The 22369-nt window shown below is 37.9% G+C and overlaps 4 protein-coding genes across 5 annotated transcripts in view; 3 read left to right on the top strand and 1 right to left on the bottom strand.

Annotated features, from left to right (window-relative positions):
* The first annotated feature begins 948 nt into the window (after positions 1 to 948).
* LOC116019560 (probable protein phosphatase 2C 47) lies at positions 949 to 4372 on the top strand. The gene is made up of 4 exons (XM_031259828.1): positions 949 to 1747; positions 2464 to 2658; positions 2955 to 3160; positions 3563 to 4372. Exons 1-4 carry the CDS (start codon positions 1547 to 1549, stop codon positions 4116 to 4118), a joined length of 1158 nt encoding a protein of 385 aa, XP_031115688.1. The 5' UTR covers positions 949 to 1546; the 3' UTR covers positions 4119 to 4372.
* A 2279-nt stretch (positions 4373 to 6651) lies between these two features.
* LOC116020668 (amino acid transporter AVT3C-like) lies at positions 6652 to 8682 on the top strand. The gene has a single exon (XM_031261152.1). It carries the CDS (start codon positions 6813 to 6815, stop codon positions 8094 to 8096), a length of 1284 nt encoding a protein of 427 aa, XP_031117012.1. The 5' UTR covers positions 6652 to 6812; the 3' UTR covers positions 8097 to 8682.
* On the top strand, positions 8198 to 10276 carry LOC116020513 (amino acid transporter AVT3C-like). The gene is made up of 3 exons (XM_031260983.1): positions 8198 to 8211; positions 8722 to 8815; positions 8881 to 10276. Exons 1-3 carry the CDS (start codon positions 8198 to 8200, stop codon positions 9688 to 9690), a joined length of 918 nt encoding a protein of 305 aa, XP_031116843.1. The 3' UTR covers positions 9691 to 10276.
* A 5163-nt stretch (positions 10277 to 15439) lies between these two features.
* The window catches only part of LOC116020644, a 9793-nt gene continuing 2863 nt past the window's right edge, over positions 15440 to 22369 (bottom strand). The window contains exons 3-14 of one of the 2 annotated variants that reach the window (XM_031261121.1): positions 20756 to 20971; positions 20427 to 20659; positions 19647 to 19721; positions 19256 to 19327; positions 19084 to 19182; positions 18877 to 18945; positions 18638 to 18752; positions 17876 to 17944; positions 17397 to 17736; positions 17104 to 17227; positions 16690 to 16861; positions 16030 to 16565 (exon numbers count right to left, since the gene is read on the bottom strand). In XM_031261121.1, coding sequence (XP_031116981.1) covers positions 16033 to 16565; positions 16690 to 16861; positions 17104 to 17227; positions 17397 to 17736; positions 17876 to 17944; positions 18638 to 18752; positions 18877 to 18945; positions 19084 to 19182; positions 19256 to 19327; positions 19647 to 19721; positions 20427 to 20659; positions 20756 to 20971 — 2117 coding nt within the window. In that variant the 3' untranslated portion in view covers positions 16030 to 16032. Of the gene's footprint in view, positions 16862 to 17103; positions 17228 to 17396; positions 17737 to 17875; positions 17945 to 18637; positions 18753 to 18876; positions 18946 to 19083; positions 19183 to 19255; positions 19328 to 19646; positions 19722 to 20426; positions 20660 to 20755; positions 20972 to 22369 lie in introns of both variants that reach the window. The other variant, XM_031261120.1, reaches the window with a different exon arrangement.

The raw sequence follows: 22369 nt of genomic DNA, 5'->3' as shown, positions 1-22369 counted from the left end.
CACCGTATCAATTAATTAAATGATAAAAATATATTTATATATTTATAGATAATGTCAAGTATATACTTTATTGTCTATTTTTACTTGTTTTATTTATTAGTTAAACAAACTCTTTTTTTTTTTTACTTAAATATTTTTAATTTAATTTTTTTGTGTGTTTAATAGAACTTTTAATATATATAAATTTTATAAATTACAACATTTAATATTATGAAAAATTAAATTAAATTAAGTTTAATTAAGTCTCTTTAATCAAATCAAACATATAAAATGAGACCGAGAGAGTAATAAGATAAATAAAAATGATTTGTTTTAGGTAGTTCCAATTAAGCTGGTTAGATCATTGACTTAGTCACCATAATGTGAGTTCGAATTCATGATCATTTATTTAAAATGGTAACTGAAATGTCATTCCACTTCATGATAGTCGACACATAAATTAATTAATTTCATTGTAATACTTTAAAAATTACCTAATACGTAATCTTAGATAGTGGCTATGATTTGTATTGTGACACGGAAAATAAAAATGATTTTTGAAACAAGTACATAAATAGAGCCTGTTTGGGCGTGGCTGGGTGCCTCGGCAAATTATTGCATGGACCATGGTCCACACAGCTGTGTGAACCAAAAATAAAAAGTACATTATTTTTGTACTGTACATTATTTGATAATATATATCAAATAATGTACCTTCAGTACAAAAATAATGTACCCTAAAATAATATACCTACAGTACAAAAATAATGTAACTTCAGTATAAAAATAATGTATTTTTTATTTTTGGTCCACGCAGCCATGGTCCATGCAATCATGGGTGCCTCCCACAAGACTTCGTGATTTTTGGGAGAGGGAAAGAGTATCTACCGGGTCCAGTAGCCATTCCACGTGTCAACAACTGAGTTCCCCAATGAAAGCTCATACCGACAATGGCGGCCTTGATAGCTCAAACCAGGAATCGCCACTCACCTCGCTCCCACCTCCAATTCCACTCACACCTTCAAATAAAACTGCCCTTTCCTTTCTCTTCCAAAGCTTTAGTTTCGCTATTCATCAAATTGATTTTCACCTTCTTGTTTTTCTTGCTTCACCTTCAATTCTTTGTACATTTTCCTCTCTGTACTTCCGAATTACGCGTATTTTCTCGCGTACCTTCCGTATTACTTAAACTCTTTATTTGAAATCGAGAAAAAAAGATTAAATCTTGGGATGCGTTAGTTTGGTTCTTTGCAAAAGCAGGAAGAATGGAGGGGATCATAATAGATTGGTGGTAGTTTCCTGGCCATAATTGTCGGTTCTTGTGCTGTCTTTGAGTTAGGATCGATGGAACACTTGTATAGCTGTCCACGTGCTTGAGTAAATGCCCCAGAGGCAAATTTAAAAAGAAAAATTATATATTTTTAAAAATTTTATAAAAATGCAATTTAAGGTTGCTTGCCAAGTGAATGTGGATTGTTGAGAGGGCTATTTGTAGCTTAAGGTTTACAAATTACAAGACATTTCATCAATTCTGAGATTTGATGGATTAATTGGTTTGGAAAGAAGAATGAGTTCAGGGTGTAGTTCGCCCCCACGGTGTGATGGGGGATCAGAGAATGAGGCTTGCAAGGATGAGATGGAATTCAAGGTTGATGGAAATCAGGGGCAGATTGATATTTCAGGCCAGGGAAATGCAGGGAAACCTCCCAGGAATCTCATGATCCGACATAGTATCAGTCAGGCAACCTTGGCAGGTATCTTTGAATTGGTGAGTGGATCCCTATTTCATTGACCCCTTTTGTAGCTTATTCATGATTTGGAACACATGAACATTATTATTCATTGTCTTTAAACCATTTCTCAAGCTGATTGTTGGCAATAGAGCATGTTTAAATTAGTGATTGTTAGGCATTGGCTAGGATGTATAATAGCTATGAAATGGATCTTTTTAAAATGGGATTCTCCAAGCTGAAGCCTAGATTCCTTTTAGGAACATTTAGTGGAATGGATCAGAGTATTTATCCATTTGACCTTGACAGGATGATTCTAGAATCCATCTTGAGCTTAGATAGCATTGATGGAAAAATGTTATTGATTGGACAATCACAAAAGTTCCTGTATAACAAAGAGGGTTTCTAGCATGGCAAAATACTGGATAAGTTTGAGATCTTTACGCAAAAGCTTCCATCTGTTTCATGATTGAAATGCTTGCTTTACACGGGTAATTCTTATATAAATGCAATCTGGTTAAAAACACATTATGTTCTCTTTTGATACTAACTATATTCCAAAAGAGCAGTAAAGTATGGATTAATTTTTGAACAATTTGTGAACTCTTATTACATAGTGTCTAGTTAGTATCTTATCCATTTTATTATGCAAATTTATCTACTTTTGTTAGTATGGACTCTATGCAATAAGTGTTCAATATTTGGTATATTAAATTACTGATTATAACTTCTTCTTGGTCAATCTAATTTCTAGGAATCGACAAGCCAAATTACTGGTCTTAAATCTCCACCAATTGGGAGTCCTGGGATTGTCCCTGTATTTCGCTCAGGAAGCTGCTCTGAAATCGGACCAAAAACATATATGGAAGATAGGCACATCTGTGTGGATGATCTTCACAAACATTTTAATACTGCCCAAAAGTTTCCTTCTCCTAGTGCTTTTTATGGGGTATGTACCTTAAATGGCTAACAATTACTTCAAAGTGGGCTAGAAATGGAATATATTATAGAGTATTCTACAATGGGGATTGCTTGTGTAGAAGCATGCCTACATTTTCATTTATTAAAATCCCATATAACATGACTGAATAGAAATCTGTTGCTGTTCCCCCTAACCATTTGCTAATGGTTCTATTGCCACATCATGTTTTGAAATTTGATACAAGATTAGTTTCACGCACTCCTATAGTTTTGAAATTTGTTCGAGACTTAAAGTTTCTTGATAAGGTTTTGTCTTTATTTCAGGTGTTCGATGGGCACGGTGGTGTTGATGCTGCAACATTTGCTCAACAAAATCTCCTTAACTACATTGTTGAGGATTCCCATTTTCCTTCTGCCGTGAAAAGAGCTATTAGGAATGCTTTTGTGAAAGCTGATCATGCACTAGCCGATGCTAAATCACTTGATAGTTCCTCTGGTACAACTGCTCTGGCTGCACTTATGTTAGGACGGTAAGATATTGATGTGTTTACCTATCTGAGACCCACACATCTTCCAAAATAAGCTGCATAACTTTCCACTTTCATTTGTCTTTTTCTCGCCTTATGCTCCGAGTAGGTTATGGAATATGTTTCTTTGTTTTTAGCTTTAGTAAGTTATCAAGGTCAATTGAGAAACACACTGTGTATTATGGAGGTCTCTATGTCTATTTTTACTTATATCAGTTTTTCCTTGTTTAAGTTTTTTATTCCTATCAATGTGTGGTAATATGGCGGGTGGTTCTATGCTTTCTGAACTCAACCTCACCAAATACATTCGACTCATTAAGTGGATTTTGTGTTTCTTCTTCCTATTATCCTTCTCAGTTGTGGTTATTTGGGCTGTTTTTTATTTGTTATGCTGCCAATTCACAGGACAACGCTAATTGCTAATGCTGGGGACTCTCGAGCTGTGCTAGGAAAAAGAGGCAGAGCAATTGAGTTATCGAAGGACCACAAGCCCAATTGCACATCTGAAAGATTGCGAATTGAGAAACTAGGAGGTGTGATTTATGATGGCTATCTCAACGGCCAACTATCAGTTGCACGAGCTCTCGGTGACTGGCATCTGAAGGGCCCCAAGGGCTCAAAGTGCCCTCTAAGCGCGGAGCCGGAGTTGGAAGAGGTAGTCTTGACCGAGGAGGACGAGTTCTTGATTATGGGGTGTGACGGGTTGTGGGATGTGATGAGCAGCCAGTGCGCAGTAACAATTGTGAGGAAGGAGCTTATGCTGCACAATGATCCCGAGAAGTGCGCGAAAGAGCTGGTCAGGGAGGCACTCAAGCGCAACACGTGCGACAATCTGACAGTAGTGATCGTCTGCTTCTCCCCCGACCCACCTCCTCGGATAGAAATCCCGAGATTCTCGAGGAGGAGGAGCATATCGGCTGAAGGACTGGATCTCTTAAAGGGTGTATTGAGTAGCATATAAAAGGGATGGGTTTGTACCAATATTATATTGTATAGATGAACATGGAGCCATTACCACTGTTTGGGATTTTTCTGAGCTTCTGCTGTCCCTGGGTTGTGGCCACACCATTCATTCATCATTCTTGACTTCAATAGAGCCTATGTATCATTTTGGACAGTTGAGAGAATTCATTGTTTTTCTTCACTTAATTGTTAACACTTGGGTGTAGTTATCATCAATAAATGCTGAAAGTGCATCTTTAATTTGCTCTTAAAGTTTATATTGTGTATTGGATGGTTTCCCTCCTCACTACTAAACCTGCATATCCCCTTTTGCACTATAGTCTCACTTTTCTACTACTATGCCAAAAGTTATAGCGTTTAAATGGTAAGATACTAATTCTGTTAAGATCAGTAACGAAAACACAACTTTATTCCTTATATTTCCTTATACTTAAGTAGTAGTCAGTGCCACGTTTCGATAACAAGATGTTGGACTCAACTCTTCGAGCTGTTGCCCGACATTATGTCTGGAATAGTTACATTATAGACATTGAATTGTGGTCTTATACTTTATCAGATGGAAGTTCTGAACTCATTAAGCAGAACTTGATTGTTTCTTATGTTTCAATTCACATGAATAAAAAAAGAAGGAAGAAAGATCTCTGTATTGTGTAATGGAAATGAAGAATTACAGCAAATGATCTACAAGGGAGAGCATGTGTAAAGGACATACACAATCACCAACAAAAAAGAAAGACATCCACACAAGGAACGAAAAAGAAAACAAAAGCCACAAAGTATACATAAGCTTTAAGAATAAAACTATATATATAGTCATGTCTTTGGAGCTGCATATATATTAGTTTGATGGAGGCGGCGAGAGGGTAGGAATGGCGGGAATGGAAGGGATAGCAGCGGCGGGCAAAGTGGGCAGAGGAATATTAGCCGGCAAGGGAGGCATCGTTAGCTTTGGAACGGATGGCAAGGTTGGGAGAGGGGTGTTTGGGAGGTTCAAAGATGGGATTGTTGGGAGTGTTGGCATGTTGGGAATTGTTGGCAATGAAGGTTGAGGCAAAGAGGGAATCGTTGGCAAAGGCGGGGCGCCACCGGGCACTTGCAACAGCCGGCGGGACGCAAGGCATGTGTTGGCGGTTGAGAGAGAGAGTGTGATGACGAGAGAAAGAATGAAGGAATTTTTTAGAAGAGCCATTGTTGTTTTTGTGATTGCTTTGAGTGAATAGATGAGAGAAATATTGAGGTGAGTTGATGAGATGATGTGATGCCAATTCTTGATGAGTATATATATAGTTTGGGTATGTAAAGGGTTGATGAAATGTAGTTGGGACTTGATAGATGGGCATGGAATGAAGGTATATTTTGGTGGAATTTGGTATGCTAACATTTGAATAATTGAATCACTTCAAACATGCTAGCTAGCTGCTATTTCAGTAGGTAAACTACCCAATTCCTTTTGTAATTTTTTTTTCGCTAGTTTTTTGAAAAACAAAATCAACTTCATTAAAGCAAAAGCAAATCCGAAATACAATCCGGCGGGACAGTGTCCCATTCAGTAAGGACATGGAAAGAACCAGCCGCCCGTGCAAGCACATGAGCCACATGATTCGCTGACCTTTTGACGTGACAGACATGAACGTCGCCAATGTCTCTAGTTTAAAAGAACCACAAAAGGAAATAATGAATTTGATGAAAAGAAACCACAAGAGCTATTCATTTTTTATTTTTTATTTTTTTTGGTTGGAAACAGCTATTCATTTTAATTAATGAAAATCACTCATAGGGCATTTTCAAGACATCAAGATCGCCCATGTGTTTCGTGAAGGTAATCAATGTGTAGACTTTCTCGCAAACATGGGTCAAAATTCGACATGGGGTAGTGGGGTACTACTCTGTTGGACCATCCTCCTGACAGTTTGAGAGATCTGTTCGTCCGTGATGCTCAGAGAATAGTTTCTAGTAGGCGGCACTCGTCTTCGTCCCCATACCAATTTTTTTTAATTAATGAACTTTTTGATAATTAACTTGCACAAAAAGAATAATACAAAAAATTTGAGATTTTATTATATATCGACACTTACTATTTACATAAATAAAAAAATACCACTTACAATATTATTTGTTCATAGAAAGCAAAATTTTCTCGTCCCAAAATCTCGACAAATATGATAGTGAAGGGATAAATTATTGTGATTCAAGAACTCATAAATTCAACTGCTATGACTCAATCATATATCATTGTTCATAATCTATCGCACAGAAATCAACTTAATTGTCTATCAGTCCATGCGGATCATCCCATTCTCGTAAATTACATTAATTAAAAGTGAAAAAAAAAGTGAAAAATGAAATGTGACTAAAAATATCTTTTTAAAAATCACTTTCGAATATTAATTATTAATGCCATCGGCTCCAGTCAACCTCGGATGTAGCTGTTTTGGGTCCCAATGATTAAAAATTTGCAATCTTTCCTCTCTCTGCAACTCCTCTTCTGACAGATTTTGATGAGAAGAAATTCAGTTTTTTTTTTCTTTTTTTTTTTTTTTGAAAACGAAGAAATTCAGTTGTTTTGCTCATTATTCTTGTTGATCTCTATTAACTGCATTAAATTAATTGTAATTTTCGATCCGTAGTCTCTGGGTTTTGTCGATACTACACACACTCTTTGTCCTTGATCGACAAATTCAGTGAAAAAAAAATGGTGGTTGAGAAAGATGAAGCGAGCTCTTCGTCTCATGTTCTTAACCCACCCAGAGAAGAAACTCCACTCCTCTCCAATAACCAAAACCATCTCTCTTCCCAAACCAAAACATTTGCCAATATTTTCATTGCCGTAGTTGGGGCAGGCGTTCTGGGCCTCCCTTACGCCTTCAAGCGAACAGGATGGGTAATGGGGGCTCTCACGCTTTCAATTGTGGCATTTTGTACCTATTATTGTATGATGCTTCTAGTGTATTCGAGGAGGAAGCTTGAAACCCATTCAAAATCTCCCAAAATCTCGTCTTTTGGTGATTTAGGGTTTGCTGTGTGTGGGCCTGTGGGGAGGTTTGCTGTTGATGCTATGATTGTTCTCTCACAAGCTGGGTTTTGTGTAGGATACACAATTTTTATATCTAATACTTTATCATACCTGTTCAATCCTGTATCTGTCACAAACCCTAACCCTAAAATTTTGGGTGTTTTGCCTAAGACTCTGTATTTGTGGGGGTGTTTCCCATTCCAATTGGGGTTGAATTCAATCCCTACATTGACCCATTTGGCCCCTCTTAGCATATTTGCGGATGTGGTGGATTTGGGGGCTATGGGGGTGGTGATGGTTGAGGATGTGTTGGTGTATTTGAAGAATAGGCCTGTTTTGCATACATTTGGTGGGTTGAGTGTTTTCTTCTATGGATTTGGTGTGGCGGTGTATGCGTTTGAAGGGATAGGAATGGTTTTACCCTTGGAATCAGAGATGAGGGAAAAGTCCAAGTTTGGGACTACCCTTGGCCTCACAATGGGGTTCATATCGTTGATGTTTGGCGGGTTTGGGGCGTTGGGGTACTTTGCGTTCGGGGAAGAAACGCAGGACATCATCACGACCAATTTCGGGCAGGGGCTGCTCAGCTGCATAGTCCAAATCGGGCTGTGCATCAACCTGTTTTTTACGTTCCCGGCAATGATGAACCCGGTTTATGAAGTGATGGAGAGGCGGTTGTGTGAAGGGAAGTATAGCTTGTTGGTGAGATGGGGGATGGTGTTGGGTGTGAGCTTGGTGGCATTGTTGGTGCCTAACTTTGCCGATTTCCTGTCGCTCGTGGGGAGCAGTGTGTGTGTGGTTTTAGGATTTGTGTTGCCTGCAATGTTTCACCTGATTGTGCACAAGGAAGAATTGGGGGTTCTTGGTTTTGCTTGTGATGGAGTGATCATTGTTTTGGGAATAGTTTTTGCTGTCTATGGAACCTGGTCTTCCCTGGTAGTGATCTTTGGAACTAGTGCTTAATAGCACACACACTCTCTCTCACTCTCAGAGAGAGTAATAATAGACAACTCCTTTTGCTCCAGTTTTCTTGCCTTCCATTTTATGTTTAATATAATTTGGAAATGTATAAAAGCAGGTGTCTCCTTTTCTTGGCATAAAATACTGTAAACTGTGTGTGGAGTTATAATTGTGTTGTAGGACAGGATATGTAATGTTAGAGTGCATTTGGTTTATGAGTTTACACGAGGAACAAGAATCAAAATCATAGTTAATGTTTGGTTGACAACTTTTTAAAACACAACTATGGGATTTGATTACTCATTCAATTAAAAATTTCATTCTCTAATTAAAAACGGGTATCATTCTATCTTATTGTTGAAATATTAAATATATCTGCCTTGGGCAGTCCACATCTTTGACTTCTTGGGCAGACTTCTTGAGCAGTGCAGTGTAGTGTCTACCTAGAGCAGTGTAGTTTTATTATGTCTCTTGTGTGTATATATATTAGTGTGTATATCTGAAATAATAGAGTGTAGAGAGTAGAAACATCTTGTAATCTTTGTATAGATCAGAAATATAAATCAGAAACTTTTCTTTCAGTTCTGAACATCAGTTTTCTGCATTTTTTTCTGGTCTGAAACATCAGTTTTCTACATGGTATCAGAGCTCAAGTTCTGAAACCTGAAAGTCTTGAAAAGTCTCCATTTTCTGCTCTGAAAACCTCATTTTCTGCTCTGCAAGTCTCCATTTCTGCAGCAGAAAATCTCCATTTCTGCCCAGAATATTAGTCCTAAATCAATTTCAGTTNGGTGTTTTGCCTAAGACTCTGTATTTGTGGGGGTGTTTCCCATTCCAATTGGGGTTGAATTCAATCCCTACATTGACCCATTTGGCCCCTCTTAGCATATTTGCGGATGTGGTGGATTTGGGGGCTATGGGGGTGGTGATGGTTGAGGATGTGTTGGTGTATTTGAAGAATAGGCCTGTTTTGCATACATTTGGTGGGTTGAGTGTTTTCTTCTATGGATTTGGTGTGGCGGTGTATGCGTTTGAAGGGATAGGAATGGTTTTACCCTTGGAATCAGAGATGAGGGAAAAGTCCAAGTTTGGGACTACCCTTGGCCTCACAATGGGGTTCATATCGTTGATGTTTGGCGGGTTTGGGGCGTTGGGGTACTTTGCGTTCGGGGAAGAAACGCAGGACATCATCACGACCAATTTCGGGCAGGGGCTGCTCAGCTGCATAGTCCAAATCGGGCTGTGCATCAACCTGTTTTTTACGTTCCCGGCAATGATGAACCCGGTTTATGAAGTGATGGAGAGGCGGTTGTGTGAAGGGAAGTATAGCTTGTTGGTGAGATGGGGGATGGTGTTGGGTGTGAGCTTGGTGGCATTGTTGGTGCCTAACTTTGCCGATTTCCTGTCGCTCGTGGGGAGCAGTGTGTGTGTGGTTTTAGGATTTGTGTTGCCTGCAATGTTTCACCTGATTGTGCACAAGGAAGAATTGGGGGTTCTTGGTTTTGCTTGTGATGGAGTGATCATTGTTTTGGGAATAGTTTTTGCTGTCTATGGAACCTGGTCTTCCCTGGTAGTGATCTTTGGAACTAGTGCTTAATAGCACACACACTCTCTCTCACTCTCAGAGAGAGTAATAATAGACAACTCCTTTTGCTCCAGTTTTCTTGCCTTCCATTTTATGTTTAATATAATTTGGAAATGTATAAAAGCAGGTGTCTCCTTTTCTTGGCATAAAATACTGTAAACTGTGTGTGGAGTTATAATTGTGTTGTAGGACAGGATATGTAATGTTAGAGTGCATTTGGTTTATGAGTTTACACGAGGAACAAGAATCAAAATCATAGTTAATGTTTGGTTGACAACTTTTTAAAACACAACTATGGGATTTGATTACTCATTCAATTAAAAATTTCATTCTCTAATTAAAAACGGGTATCATTCTATCTTATTGTTGAAATATTAAATATATCTGCCTTGGGCAGTCCACATCTTTGACTTCTTGGGCAGACTTCTTGAGCAGTGCAGTGTAGTGTCTACCTAGAGCAGTGTAGTTTTATTATGTCTCTTGTGTGTATATATATTAGTGTGTATATCTGAAATAATAGAGTGTAGAGAGTAGAAACATCTTGTAATCTTTGTATAGATCAGAAATATAAATCAGAAACTTTTCTTTCAGTTCTGAACATCAGTTTTCTGCATTTTTTTCTGGTCTGAAACATCAGTTTTCTACATGGTATCAGAGCTCAAGTTCTGAAACCTGAAAGTCTTGAAAAGTCTCCATTTTCTGCTCTGAAAACCTCATTTTCTGCTCTGCAAGTCTCCATTTCTGCAGCAGAAAATCTCCATTTCTGCCCAGAATATTAGTCCTAAACAGCAGAAAATCTCCATTTCTGCCCAGAATATTAGTCCTAAATCAATTTCAGTTTCCATTTCTGCCCAGAATATTAGTCCTAAATCAATTTCAGTTCTGATATCCCAGAAAATCTCCATTTCTACCCAGAATATCAGTCCTAAATCCATGAAAATCTCCATTTCTACCCAGAATATCAGTCCTAAATCCATTAAAATCTCCATTTCTACCCAGAATATCAGTCCTAAATCCATTTCAGTTCTGATAATCATCCTTCACCAAATCTCTACAGCAGATTTTTTGTTTTGTCATCCCTCACCAAAAAATCTGCAGCAGCTATGTCTAAACTTGATTCCCTCACCAAAAAATCTGCAGCAGCTATGTCTAAACTTGATGAAATCCTTCCAGCAGATTCTTTACCTTTGGATAAACTTGATGAAATCCTTCCAGCAGATTCTTTACCTTTGGATAATTCATCCAATTCATCACATCCTTCTCACTCGGCTGTCACAAATCATCCCAACCTTCCTCAAGCCCTCAATGTGGCTACAACATCTGAAGCATCACCCAATGAAGTCGGTCCGTGCTCAAAAATTCAACTTGAGGCACTGCAGAAGATATTTGGGCAGCTATCTGCTGCAAAACAACCAATTCCACCTTCAGCCAAAGCACATGGTAGTATGATAAGTCATCAAGGTAACACCTCTCATGCATTTGCTGCAAATTCCAACAACACAAGTCCTTGGATTGTGGATTCTGGGGCATCAGACCATATGTCAGGTGATCTAAAGGTTTTCCATACATTCAAATCGTGTATTTATCCCACCACGGTAAGAATTGCTGATGGATCCCTCTCCAGTGTGATAGGAACAGGATCAGTCAGACTAACTAATGAACTTCTCCTTTCATCCGTTCTCTTTGTTCCTAAACTAAACTGCAACCTACTCTCCATCAGCAAACTCACTACGGACATGAATTGTGTGACTAAATTATATCCTAATCATTGTGAATTTCAGGTTGTGGGCTCAGGGAAGGTGATTGGCAGTGCTGAAGTTTGTGGTGGTCTCTATATTCTCAAAAACACTCATGAAAATAAACAAGTTCCCAAGTCAGGTTATGCTTTCAATTCTGGTTTCAATTCTGTTTCTGTTTCTGTTTCCAATGAGAGTCTAGTCATGTTGTGGCATTTTCGTCTTGGACATCCAAATTTTATTTATCTTGAAAAATTGTTTCCTAGTTTATTTACCAGTAAAAAGCCCAACCTTTTTCATTGCGAAGTATGTCAACTCGCAAAACATACTCGAAGCATTTATCCAAGTAACCCTTACAAACCTTCTCAACCATTATCATTAATTCATAGTGACATTTGGGGACCTTCAAGGGTGAAAAATGTTAATGGTTCTAGATGGTTTGTATCCTTTATTGATGACCACACTAGACTCACATGGACATTCCTCATGAAAGAAAAATCTGAAACTGCATCAATCTTTAAAGTTTTTCATTCCATGATTCAAAATCAGTTCAAACAAAAAGTTCAAGTCTTGAAAACTGATAATGGGAAAGAATATTTCAACTCAATTCTTGGTTCATACTTGTTAGATCAAGGAATTGTCCATATTAGTTCCTGTGTCGACACCCCTCAACAAAATGGGGTGGCTGAAAGAAAAAATAGGCACCTCCTTGAAGTATCTCGATCCATCATGTTTTCAAATCATGTGCCTAAACATTTTTGGGGGGAAGCTGTTCTTACTGCCACTTATCTCATAAACCGTATGCCTAGTCGTGTTTTAAAGTTCAAAACACCACGAACTCTGTTCCTACAAGCATTCCCTCATCACTCAGTTTTTTTCTTCAGAATTGCCACTTAAAATCTTTGGTTGTACTGCGTTTGTCCATATCTATGATCACAAAAGAACAAAACTTGACCCCAAATCACACAAATGCATCTTCATTGGGTACTCTAGTACTCGAAAGGGGTACAAATGTTACTCCCCATCCACAAAAAGAGTTTATCATACTCTGGATGTCACCTTTTTTGAACACCAATCATTCTTTCCCAAATCTGGTATTCAGGGGGAGAATTCGAGGGAATACCAACTCTGGGAAACACTTCAGGACAACCAGGCTATCTCTTTTTTCCCTAATGTCCCATCATACCAGCATCAAACCACTCTAACACAACCAAATTTATCACCTCCATCATCTGGTTTTCCTTTGCCTTTTCAAAATTTATCACCTCCATCATCTGGTTTTCCTTTGCCTTTTCAATCATTATCACCTCCATCATCTGGTTTTCCTTTGCCTTTTCAATCAGATGCACCTCCATCATCTGGTTTTCCTTTGCCTTTTCAATCAGATGCGACTCCATCATCTGGTTTTCCTTTGCCTTTTCAATCAGATGCGACTCCATCATCTGGTTTTCCTTTGCCTTTTCAATCAGATGCGACTCCATAAAACATGGTCTGTCAACCACCATCCTCTCTCCCTACAATCAACCCACCTTCACCTCTAATCAACCACCCATCCTCAGAAAACACGCTACCAAATTCACCTCCTCAAGCACCACTTGAAGAAAGAAACAAAGAACTTCGTGTTTATAGAAGGAGAAAATTTGAAAATATAGAGGCCAACATACAAAGCAAGGACTGTTCAAGCACACATTCGAGCTCACTTGACCTTGAAAATCATGAAGGTAAGGACCCCATGACCAATGCGTTTGTACCTACTACCATTGATAATATTAATTTGCCTATTGCTCATCGAAAGGGTACTAGAACATGCACTAGTCATCCTATAGAAAGGTATGTTGCCTATGGGAAATTAACTCCTATGTATCGAGCTTTTGTCTCTTCTCTTGATCTTGTCCAGATTCCCACAAACATCTATGAGGCACTAAGAGATCCCAAATGGAAGGTTGCTATCGATGAGGAAATCAATGCTCTTGAGAAAAATGGCACATGGGTTCTTGTTGACTTACCTCAAGGAAAACATGCAGTTGGATGTAAGTGGATTTTCACTATCAAGTACAATCCAAATGGGAGCATCAATAGATTCAAGGCTCGGTTGGTTGCTAAGGGGTTCACTCAATCATATGGTGTTGACTATCAGGAGACCTTTGCGCCTGTTGCCAAACTCAATACAGTAAGAGTTTTGTTATCACTTGCTGTAAATTGTGATTGGCCTTTATATCAATTGGATGTAAAAAATGCATTATTAAATGGAGAATTGGAAGAAGAAGTCTATATGGAAATTCCACCAGGTTTTGAGAAGAACTCTAGCGGAAGATTGGTATGCAAACTAAAAAAGGCTCTCTATGGCTTGAAACAATCACCTCGGGCATGGTTTGATAGGTTTGCAAAGTCAATTGTAAAAATTGGATACACCCAGTGCCAAGCTGATCATACCTTGTTTGTGAAATTCTCTTCAACAGGAAAATTAGCGATTCTTATTGTCTATGTGGATGACATAATCCTAACTGGAGATGATTCAAGTGAGATTTCAAATCTCAAGAGATTTCTTGCATCAGAATTTGAGATCAAAGACTTAGGACCCCTCAAATACTTTCTTGGAATGGAGGTAGCTCGATCTAAAGAAGGGATTGTTGTATCTCAAAGGAAGTATATCTTAGATCTTCTAAATGAGACTGGAATGCTTGGGAGTAAGCCAGCAGATACTCCAATGGATCCTAACTTAAAGACAAACCGGAGTGGGGAACCAACTCCAGTGGAGAGGGGGAGTTATCAAAGATTAGTGGGAAAACTAATTTATCTCTCCCATACTAGGCCAGATATTGCTTTCCTTGTTAGTATTGTAAGTCAACATATGCACAACCCCAATGAGGAGCATTTGGAAGCAGTTTATCGTATTCTGAGGTACCTCAAAATGACACCAGGTCTTGGGTTACACTTCAGAAAACATGACAATCGAGACCTAGAAGTCTACACGGATTCTAGTTGGGCTGGAGAGTTGACTGATAGGCGATCAGTTAGTGGTTACTGTACCTATGTATGGGGAAATCTGGTCACTTGGCGTAGCAAAAAACAGTCAGTGGTCTCTCGGAGCAGTGCTGAATCAGAATATCGTGCACTGGCATTAGGTATATGTGAAGGGATGTGGATTAAAAGGTTGTTGAATGAATTGAAAATTGAGGTTTCTAGATCCTTCAAAATGCACAGTGATAGTCAAGCTGCCATCAGCATTGCTAAGAACCCAGTTCATCACGATAGAACAAAGCATGTTGAAATAGACAGGCATTTCATTTATGAGAAGATGAATTCAAGAACCATTGAACTCAACTACATTCATACAAAGAAACAAATTGCTGACATATTCACAAAGGCTTTACCTAGGACAAGATTTGAAGAATTCAATTCCAAGCTGGGTTTGTATAATATATACAACTCAGCTTGAGGGGGAGTGTTGAAATATTAAATATATCTGCCTTGGGCAGTCCACATCTTTGACTTCTTGGGCAGACTTCTTGAGCAGTGCAGTGTAGTGTCTACCTAGAGCAGTGTAGTTTTATTATGTCTCTTGTGTGTATATATATTAGTGTGTATATCTGAAATAATAGAGTGTAGAGAGTAGAAACATCTTGTAATCTTTGTATAGATCAGAAATATAAATCAGAAACTTTTCTTTCAGTTCTGAACATCAGTTTTCTGCATTTTTTTCTGGTCTGAAACATCAGTTTTCTACACTTATTAGTAATCTGATTTTTAAATTTGGATTAGTGCCTTTAGATTTTTGTTTAATTTTTTTTCTTCATATTCCTCCCAAATGAAATTTTCATTGTATTCCCAAATGTCTGTTACTTATGTAACTAAAATTATTTGTTATCCTATAATAAAATTTTAATACCATAAAGTGTATTTATCGTATCAAAAGTCACTATAAAAAAGCTTAGTAGGTCAGTCACTATAAAAAAGCTTAGTAGGTCTATTACTCTGTACAAATTAACCAATGGATGAAAAGAGAACCGGATGAGATTAAAGCGTTTACCAACAACAAAAATTTTACTCGCCAATAGCAACTTACACAAAATTGCATAATATTTTTACACATTTTTATACATGTAGGTGGTGAAGAATTGAATACGTGAACACAAGTCTGTTCACTTTAAAAAAATACTAATCAGTAAAGGAAAAAAATAACCACCAAAAAAAAAGAGGAAAACAAACCAGGATGGTAAATTACACAAAGGGCACTGCCCACCATGACTTCAACTAGTTTCGCACACCTTCTCTATCTACCTCACAAAGCCAATTTGCTATTATCAAAGAGGAAACCTAGCAGCAATAGCTGAAAAACAAGTGTGGAGGACGTGAGAATAAGACATCATAGTCCTGTTTGCCGATTAAAAGGCTTTCCAGCTATCAGAGTCTCTCCGTGGTGTCTCGCTCTCAAATGATGTCTTAAATGGCCCACTTGATCCAAATGGATCGGCATCATCAAAAGATGCAAAACCATGACCGTATTCTGAGTCCTTGGTGCTTCGGAAGGAATCAAACCTCGCAAATGAGTCTCGGGGAGGAGGGTTCCCAAAGGTATATTCAGAGTCTGCAGTGCTGCGGAAGGAATCAAATCTTGCTAGAGAGTCACGTGGTGGAAACAAACCGTGATCATATTCAGAGTCCTTGGTGCTGCGCATGGAGTCAAATCTCGAGAAGGATGCATCAGGTGCAAAGAGGTTACTGCCATCATGCGAGCTGAAGGAATCAAATCTAGAGAAGTCTCTTGAGAACTCTTCGGGCCCTTCACTAAACCTTCTTGGGGAGTTGGTAGAGCCATACATAGGAGTACTTGGGACAGAATCAGCGAAGGAGCTCTTCCTCTGAAACATGTCATCCGCATGTAGGTTGGAACTATATGCAGGCGTGCTTGGCACAGAATCAAAGAAAGGGCTTTGCTTTGAGAATGCATTTTCTGTGTAGGAGAACCCAGTGTTATAACTAGGAGTACTAGGAACAGAATCGAAGAACGAGCCTTGCTTTGAGAATGTGTCCCCAGCTTGTGTGAATCCAGCATTGTAATTTGGAGTACTGGGAACAGAATCAAAGAACGAGCTTTGCTTTGAGAATGCGTCACCAGCTTGTGTGAATCCAGCATTGTAACTTGGAGTACTAGGAACCGAATCAAAGAATGGCATTTGTTTTGAAAACTTGTCTCCAGCTTGTGTGGGGGCATTGTAACTTGGAGTACTAGGAACCGAATCAAAGAATAGGCTTTGTTTTGGTAATACATCACCTGCTGGTGGAGCACCTGTATTGTAACTTGGGGTACTAGGAACAGAGTCAAAAGATGGACCCAGCTTGGGAACTGTATCGACTGCATATTTGGATCCAGTTTTTATAGGAGCAAGACCCCAGTCATCGAAACCAAATAATGAATTCTCCTTCTGTGTCTCATTATCAGCATTCTACAAAGAAAAAAAATGAAGTGAATATACAAGTATACTGTCCCCCCTGCAGACCTAGAATGCAGTCTTTCAATATCCCAAACAAGAACAAGAGAACTAAAGGATTTAAAAAAATATATTGCTACTTCAGACCAAACCTAGACAGTATAAACATGTATATACCAGGACCACACAAGATCTTTGAACATACAGGATATTTTTGCCTCACAATCTTCACCTACACGGAACACATTTACACGTACCTTACTAGCAACAGGATTGAAGTCCCATGCAGCATCTGAATCATAGTTTGTGTCAAATGTACCCCAACCTGATTCATCAAAACCTTTGTCACTGGAGAACACGGATTCAGCATCCCCATGGTCACTGCACTAGTGAATCAAAAACAAAGTTCAGGTTTCTGAGAAGAATGCCTATGAGTTTGACTACAACTCAAGAAATGAATCGATGATATTGAAACTTCTTTTACCCTTTTGCTTAATGAAGACTAAAATAAAAGACATCACCAGAGAGAGAAACAAAACAGCCACATTACCCTTGCATTGCATGGGGTGAACCATCAAAATTGAATTCCTTCCTAGGTTGAAATTCACGCAGTTCCTTAGAGGGGCTATCAAATGCATTGCTCTTTGACGGGCTTTCAGGAGGACTTCTTGCTCTTTGGTCATCACTATGAACAGATGTCACTTCATCCACCACTGTACTTTTTACCGGGCTTGACAAATTCTCAGCCCCAACATCAGCATCCAAGCGTGACTTTCCTGTCTCTCTGGCATCACCAGAAGATACTTTCTCCAGAATTAGGGAAGATTTCGTCTTAGATGGAGCTATCACATTTTGCACATCAAGGGTGAGTTCTTTCAAAGATGTGAAACCTGTGAAGCCCACAAAGGTTGGAACACAGCTATAAATAACCACCAACAAGAATAAGGGGAACAAAGAAGGAAGGTTGGTGATATTATTAAAGGAATTGAATGTCCCTTTCATGGACCTAGAAGTGAATTTTCATTGTACCTTCATCTTCAAACTTATCCCAGTCACCATCCCAATCTGCAGCTCCTTCTTGGATGCCAGGTTGCCAACCTTTTAACAAATTATCAGTATTAGAGAACCATCATTATAGCAGAGGTATCAACCAGAGTAAGAGATACACCAAATGGAAATTTTTTATAAATATGACATTATGTAATTTATCCGTAGTAGACTGTGAACTATCAAAGCGTTGACTGATACACAGATCATGTGTGAGACCAATTATAGGAAACACGGTATGCAAAAGAAAGTAAATAATTAGCTCACGATAAATGATTGATGAAACCTAAGGAGGGGGGAGAAAGAAAATACTAAGTAACCTTTTCATGTGCTAACAAGTTCAAAATAAATAACTAGACTTCTGCTATCCACACAGAAAAAGTTGTAGTAAAATTTATAAATTAGCCCTGAAGATGTATGTTGGCCTTTGTTGGGCCTAGCCATTTTTCTACAATGGCTTACTTTATGTTCAAGGATTAATAGTGGTTAAGTTTGTCTTCTACTAGTAGTCTCCCTGAACTAAGCAATGTTGGCCACTATTAGTCCCTTTGTGAAACACTTAAATTATATCATTAACAAAAGAACTCTCGGTGGTTAATGTCTCGCAGAATTGACAGATCATGTAGCCACTTTTGAAGCTAAATGGTTGAAGGGTCAAAGTGTCAAAACTCAAAACAAATAGGGACCACTTAAGGAAAAATCCAAATAAGAAAGCCCCAAAGTTTAAGCAATACAAACACATACCAAATGGCAGCTCCAGCAGTGAAGTTGGTTTGGCACGTAGACCATAAGTTTTGCAACGTTCATTCAATGATTTTATAAGCTCCTCAAGATCCTTTTGAATGTGATTAGCGCGATCCTATGAAAAAAAAAAAAAAAAAANCCTATGAAAAAAAAAAAAAAAAAAGAAAAAAAAGAAAAGAAGACATCAAGCTTAGAGAAGTTTCACATATACCATGGATGAAGTAGCTGGTAAAACCTACCTTAGTACTATCAGCATTTCCATCTTGATCCATTTTGACAATTGCTTGATAAAGCTCCATTTTTTTCTCCTTCAAGAGCAACAGAACATTATGAGATGGACTTCACCATGTAATCAGACAAACTTTGTCAAAATCAAAACACTACCCAATAGAAGGCCAAGAAATTGAGCTTCCATTTTAAATTAGCAGTGGAAGCTGTGAAATTACCTGAATATCACGAAAAGTGGCCTCCTGAATTGTCAACTTAGATGCTACATCTCCAGTCTGTTTGTACTTCTCTTCATATTTCTTTGCAAATAATTCAACCTGTAATACAACTTTCTTCAATGAGATCATTTACAAGGAAGTGCATATGAAAATCAGTGAGGTTGAAAGTTACCTCTTTTTTGTCAGCAGAAGTCCTTTCAGTGATCTCATTTAGTCTATTGTCACATCGGCTTTTATATAAAATCTGATAGAAACATATCATGTACAAAAAGCAGGCTGTGTCAATAATGCAACCCACCGTTGGACATTAATTCCTCAAACCAAAAGAAACATCATTCAAAAACATTTCTATAAATAACATGTTTCATTTATTAATTATTCATTACAAGAACTCTGATTCTGAAATAATGAACATCACACACCACATGAGTGGAGTGGTTAAAGAGCTAGCAATAATAATACACTTCCTCATTCAACCCCGCATAAGTATGGGTAATGGGTGGACTTTTGCAAGTAAATTTAAGTGGAAAGGGATGAAGGGAGTGATGCTCAGAGGTACTCACAAGCTCTTGCATCTTTGCATGAAAGAACTGAATTTTTTCCTTTGCATCCATTATTTCCTTCTCCAGTTCTGCAACCTGTAATTCACATCAAAAGTATATTATGTATGCTCTTTGCATCACTTCAGCAATGAAAGCAACAACCAGAACAAGTTCACATATACAGAAATAACCACTTCGTCCTTCTTGCATTACATTAACATTCTATTTTACATATTACCCTTGCCATAAATATGACATAAAAAGCAGATAATGAAGCATATTTCTCTATGATTGCCAAGGAAAAAATTTTAAAATATTCTAGATTTGGATAACTTTAAAACAAAAGGGAAAAGGGTAATGTTACCTACAATAGAAAAACAAAAAAATTTAGCTATTGATGTTTACATGATTTACAGTCTCAAGAAATTACCAGTTTGAAGATGGACAAATAACACAACATACCAATAATCATATCAATTATTTTATTTTTTGCAGAAAAACTATAGCATTTGACAATTATGGTTAGGTTTAACATCATACACAAATAATAGTCATAAACATTAAACAATCAAAGGCAATTAGCGCAATCTGCACGTCTATGTGACTACGTGTTGCCCACAGTTCCCCCCAAGCCAACATTGTCTTCCATAGGATATTAAGATACATTCACACCTCCAAAAAGCCAAATAGTCTTCACAAATCCCAAGAACTCAAGTATGTAGTAGTTTTAGAACCCAAAAAAAAAAAAAAAAAAAAAAGTTGCAAAACTCTACAGAAAACAAAAGAAATTGCATGCATTACCTTCTTTTCTGCTTCAGTTGCTTCCTGGAACTTTGAGTTCAGAGAATCTTGTTCTTCTGAACTAAGTTGTTCAACAAGATGCTTCTCAAGCACCGGAACTTTAGGTTTAGGCTTTTGTTGAGTAGGTTGCCTAGCTTCATCAGGCTGAGAAATTGGAACTGGACGAGGTGGCTTCCCAAATGAACCAGGAGCTGCTTGATGTGTACCTTTTGTTCCCTGTGGTTGTGGTATACCTGGTAAAGAAGAAATAGGTCATGAAGTATATTGCAGTATTGGAAATGCAAAGAGTTTGTGCATGCAATAAAAAGGGAGAAACAAAAAGTACATACCTGGAGTATGTCTCCAAGCTGCTCCAGAATGTACTGCAGTAGGTTGACCAGAAGCAGCCATTGCTTCATCAAGCATAATACTAGTTGGTAGGACTGGAGGAGGAGGGCGACCTTCCCTGTATCGTTCCATCAAGTAGAGAGAAATACAAAATTCCCTCAGAGAAAGCATGCTGTCATTATCTTGATCAGATAAGTCCCATACCTGCCGTAAAATCTCTGAAAAATCCAGGAAGGCACTGCATTAGATTCAAGCCTCTAGGATGAACCATGTAAACTCAGAAGGCAAAAAAGTACATCTAAGAAGGCTTACACAAGATTCACAAGAGCGTACACTGGTGTTACTACCGGTTGTGACTTGTGAGTGTGAAATCATTTTCTAAACTTATGCAGATTGACAGTCAGGATTAGAGGTGGAAATTCAGTATACTTAAAACTTATCATTTGCTCTGCTATTTCAGTACCATTAGATATAAGGGAAAATGCATTATTGCCTAGGAGGAAATGAACCGGTATAAGTTTACACATTTCTTATTTGCTGGTTCTATTATTAAGAAGGAAAGAAATCAAGATAATGATCTTAATCATAGAATTAATGCCAGTTGAAAGAGGTGAAAAATGTGTGGCAAGCATTCTCTTTGGCCATAAAATTCAGGAAAAGGTTCAAGGAAAAGTTCTACTGAACAGCCATCGGGTCAACTATGCATTATGGTAGCATGTGCTGGGCAAGATGGTTGTGATTTGGATGTATGCGTGAATACAAGTAATAATATTAGGAATAACTTTGTCTAAGGTAAGACAGAATTGACACCTACTGTGTAAAATTGAGAGAAAACTAATTAAATTTAGACATGTTCAACTATGCAAGCACATATTAGAAAGAGTGTAAAAGATAGAGAGAATAGTGAAAAGAGACAGAGCCAAACATACATGGACTCAAGCAATTAAGAAATAATATAAGCCAGCTTAATAGATAACAACAGATTCAGTATATTACAGTTGAATGGAGAAATAAGCCAATTGACCGACCTCAACTTGATTAGCATTAAGGCTAGTTTGAGTTGAGTTGAAATGGGATAGGGCAAGGATAGGTGAGGAAGACAATCAAGACATTGAATTGACTTAACTGATCAAAACAATAAACTTCTTGCCATAAAAAACAAGGTATGTAGGACAACAATTTTCATATTCACCAAATTAACTGAAAGTGCCAATAGAATGTAAAATGTATGAAATAGTCAAACTCCTTTGAAAATAAAAAATAAAAAAAATTCTTGCATCTGTATGCTTAAGTTAGAGAACAGCATCAATCAAGCCTACATATGCAGTTATATTTTTATGCATCCATTGTCCTCATTCCAACCACATAACTACCCTCTAATCATTCAGAGCATTAGAGGTTCAGTATGACCAGTTACTTTTTTTCTTTAAATAATTTTCATTTTTAATTTAGTGAATGAAAAATTAAAAGAGCAGCTAGTAGGTCAAATAGGACTATATCAGCCACATATATACCTTCTCAACAGAGGCTTGTCACCATCACAAACCAATTATAGGCCTTCCAAGCAATAAAATTTAAAAAACAAAAAAAAAAAAAAAAAAAAAAAAAAAAAAAAA

The sequence above is a fragment of the Ipomoea triloba genome, chromosome 5 (assembly GCF_003576645.1).
Source record: "Ipomoea triloba cultivar NCNSP0323 chromosome 5, ASM357664v1".
NCBI lineage: Eukaryota > Viridiplantae > Streptophyta > Magnoliopsida > Solanales > Convolvulaceae > Ipomoea > Ipomoea triloba.
The sequence above is the reverse complement of the archived record's forward strand: the minus strand, read 5'-3'. Positions and strand labels throughout refer to the sequence as shown.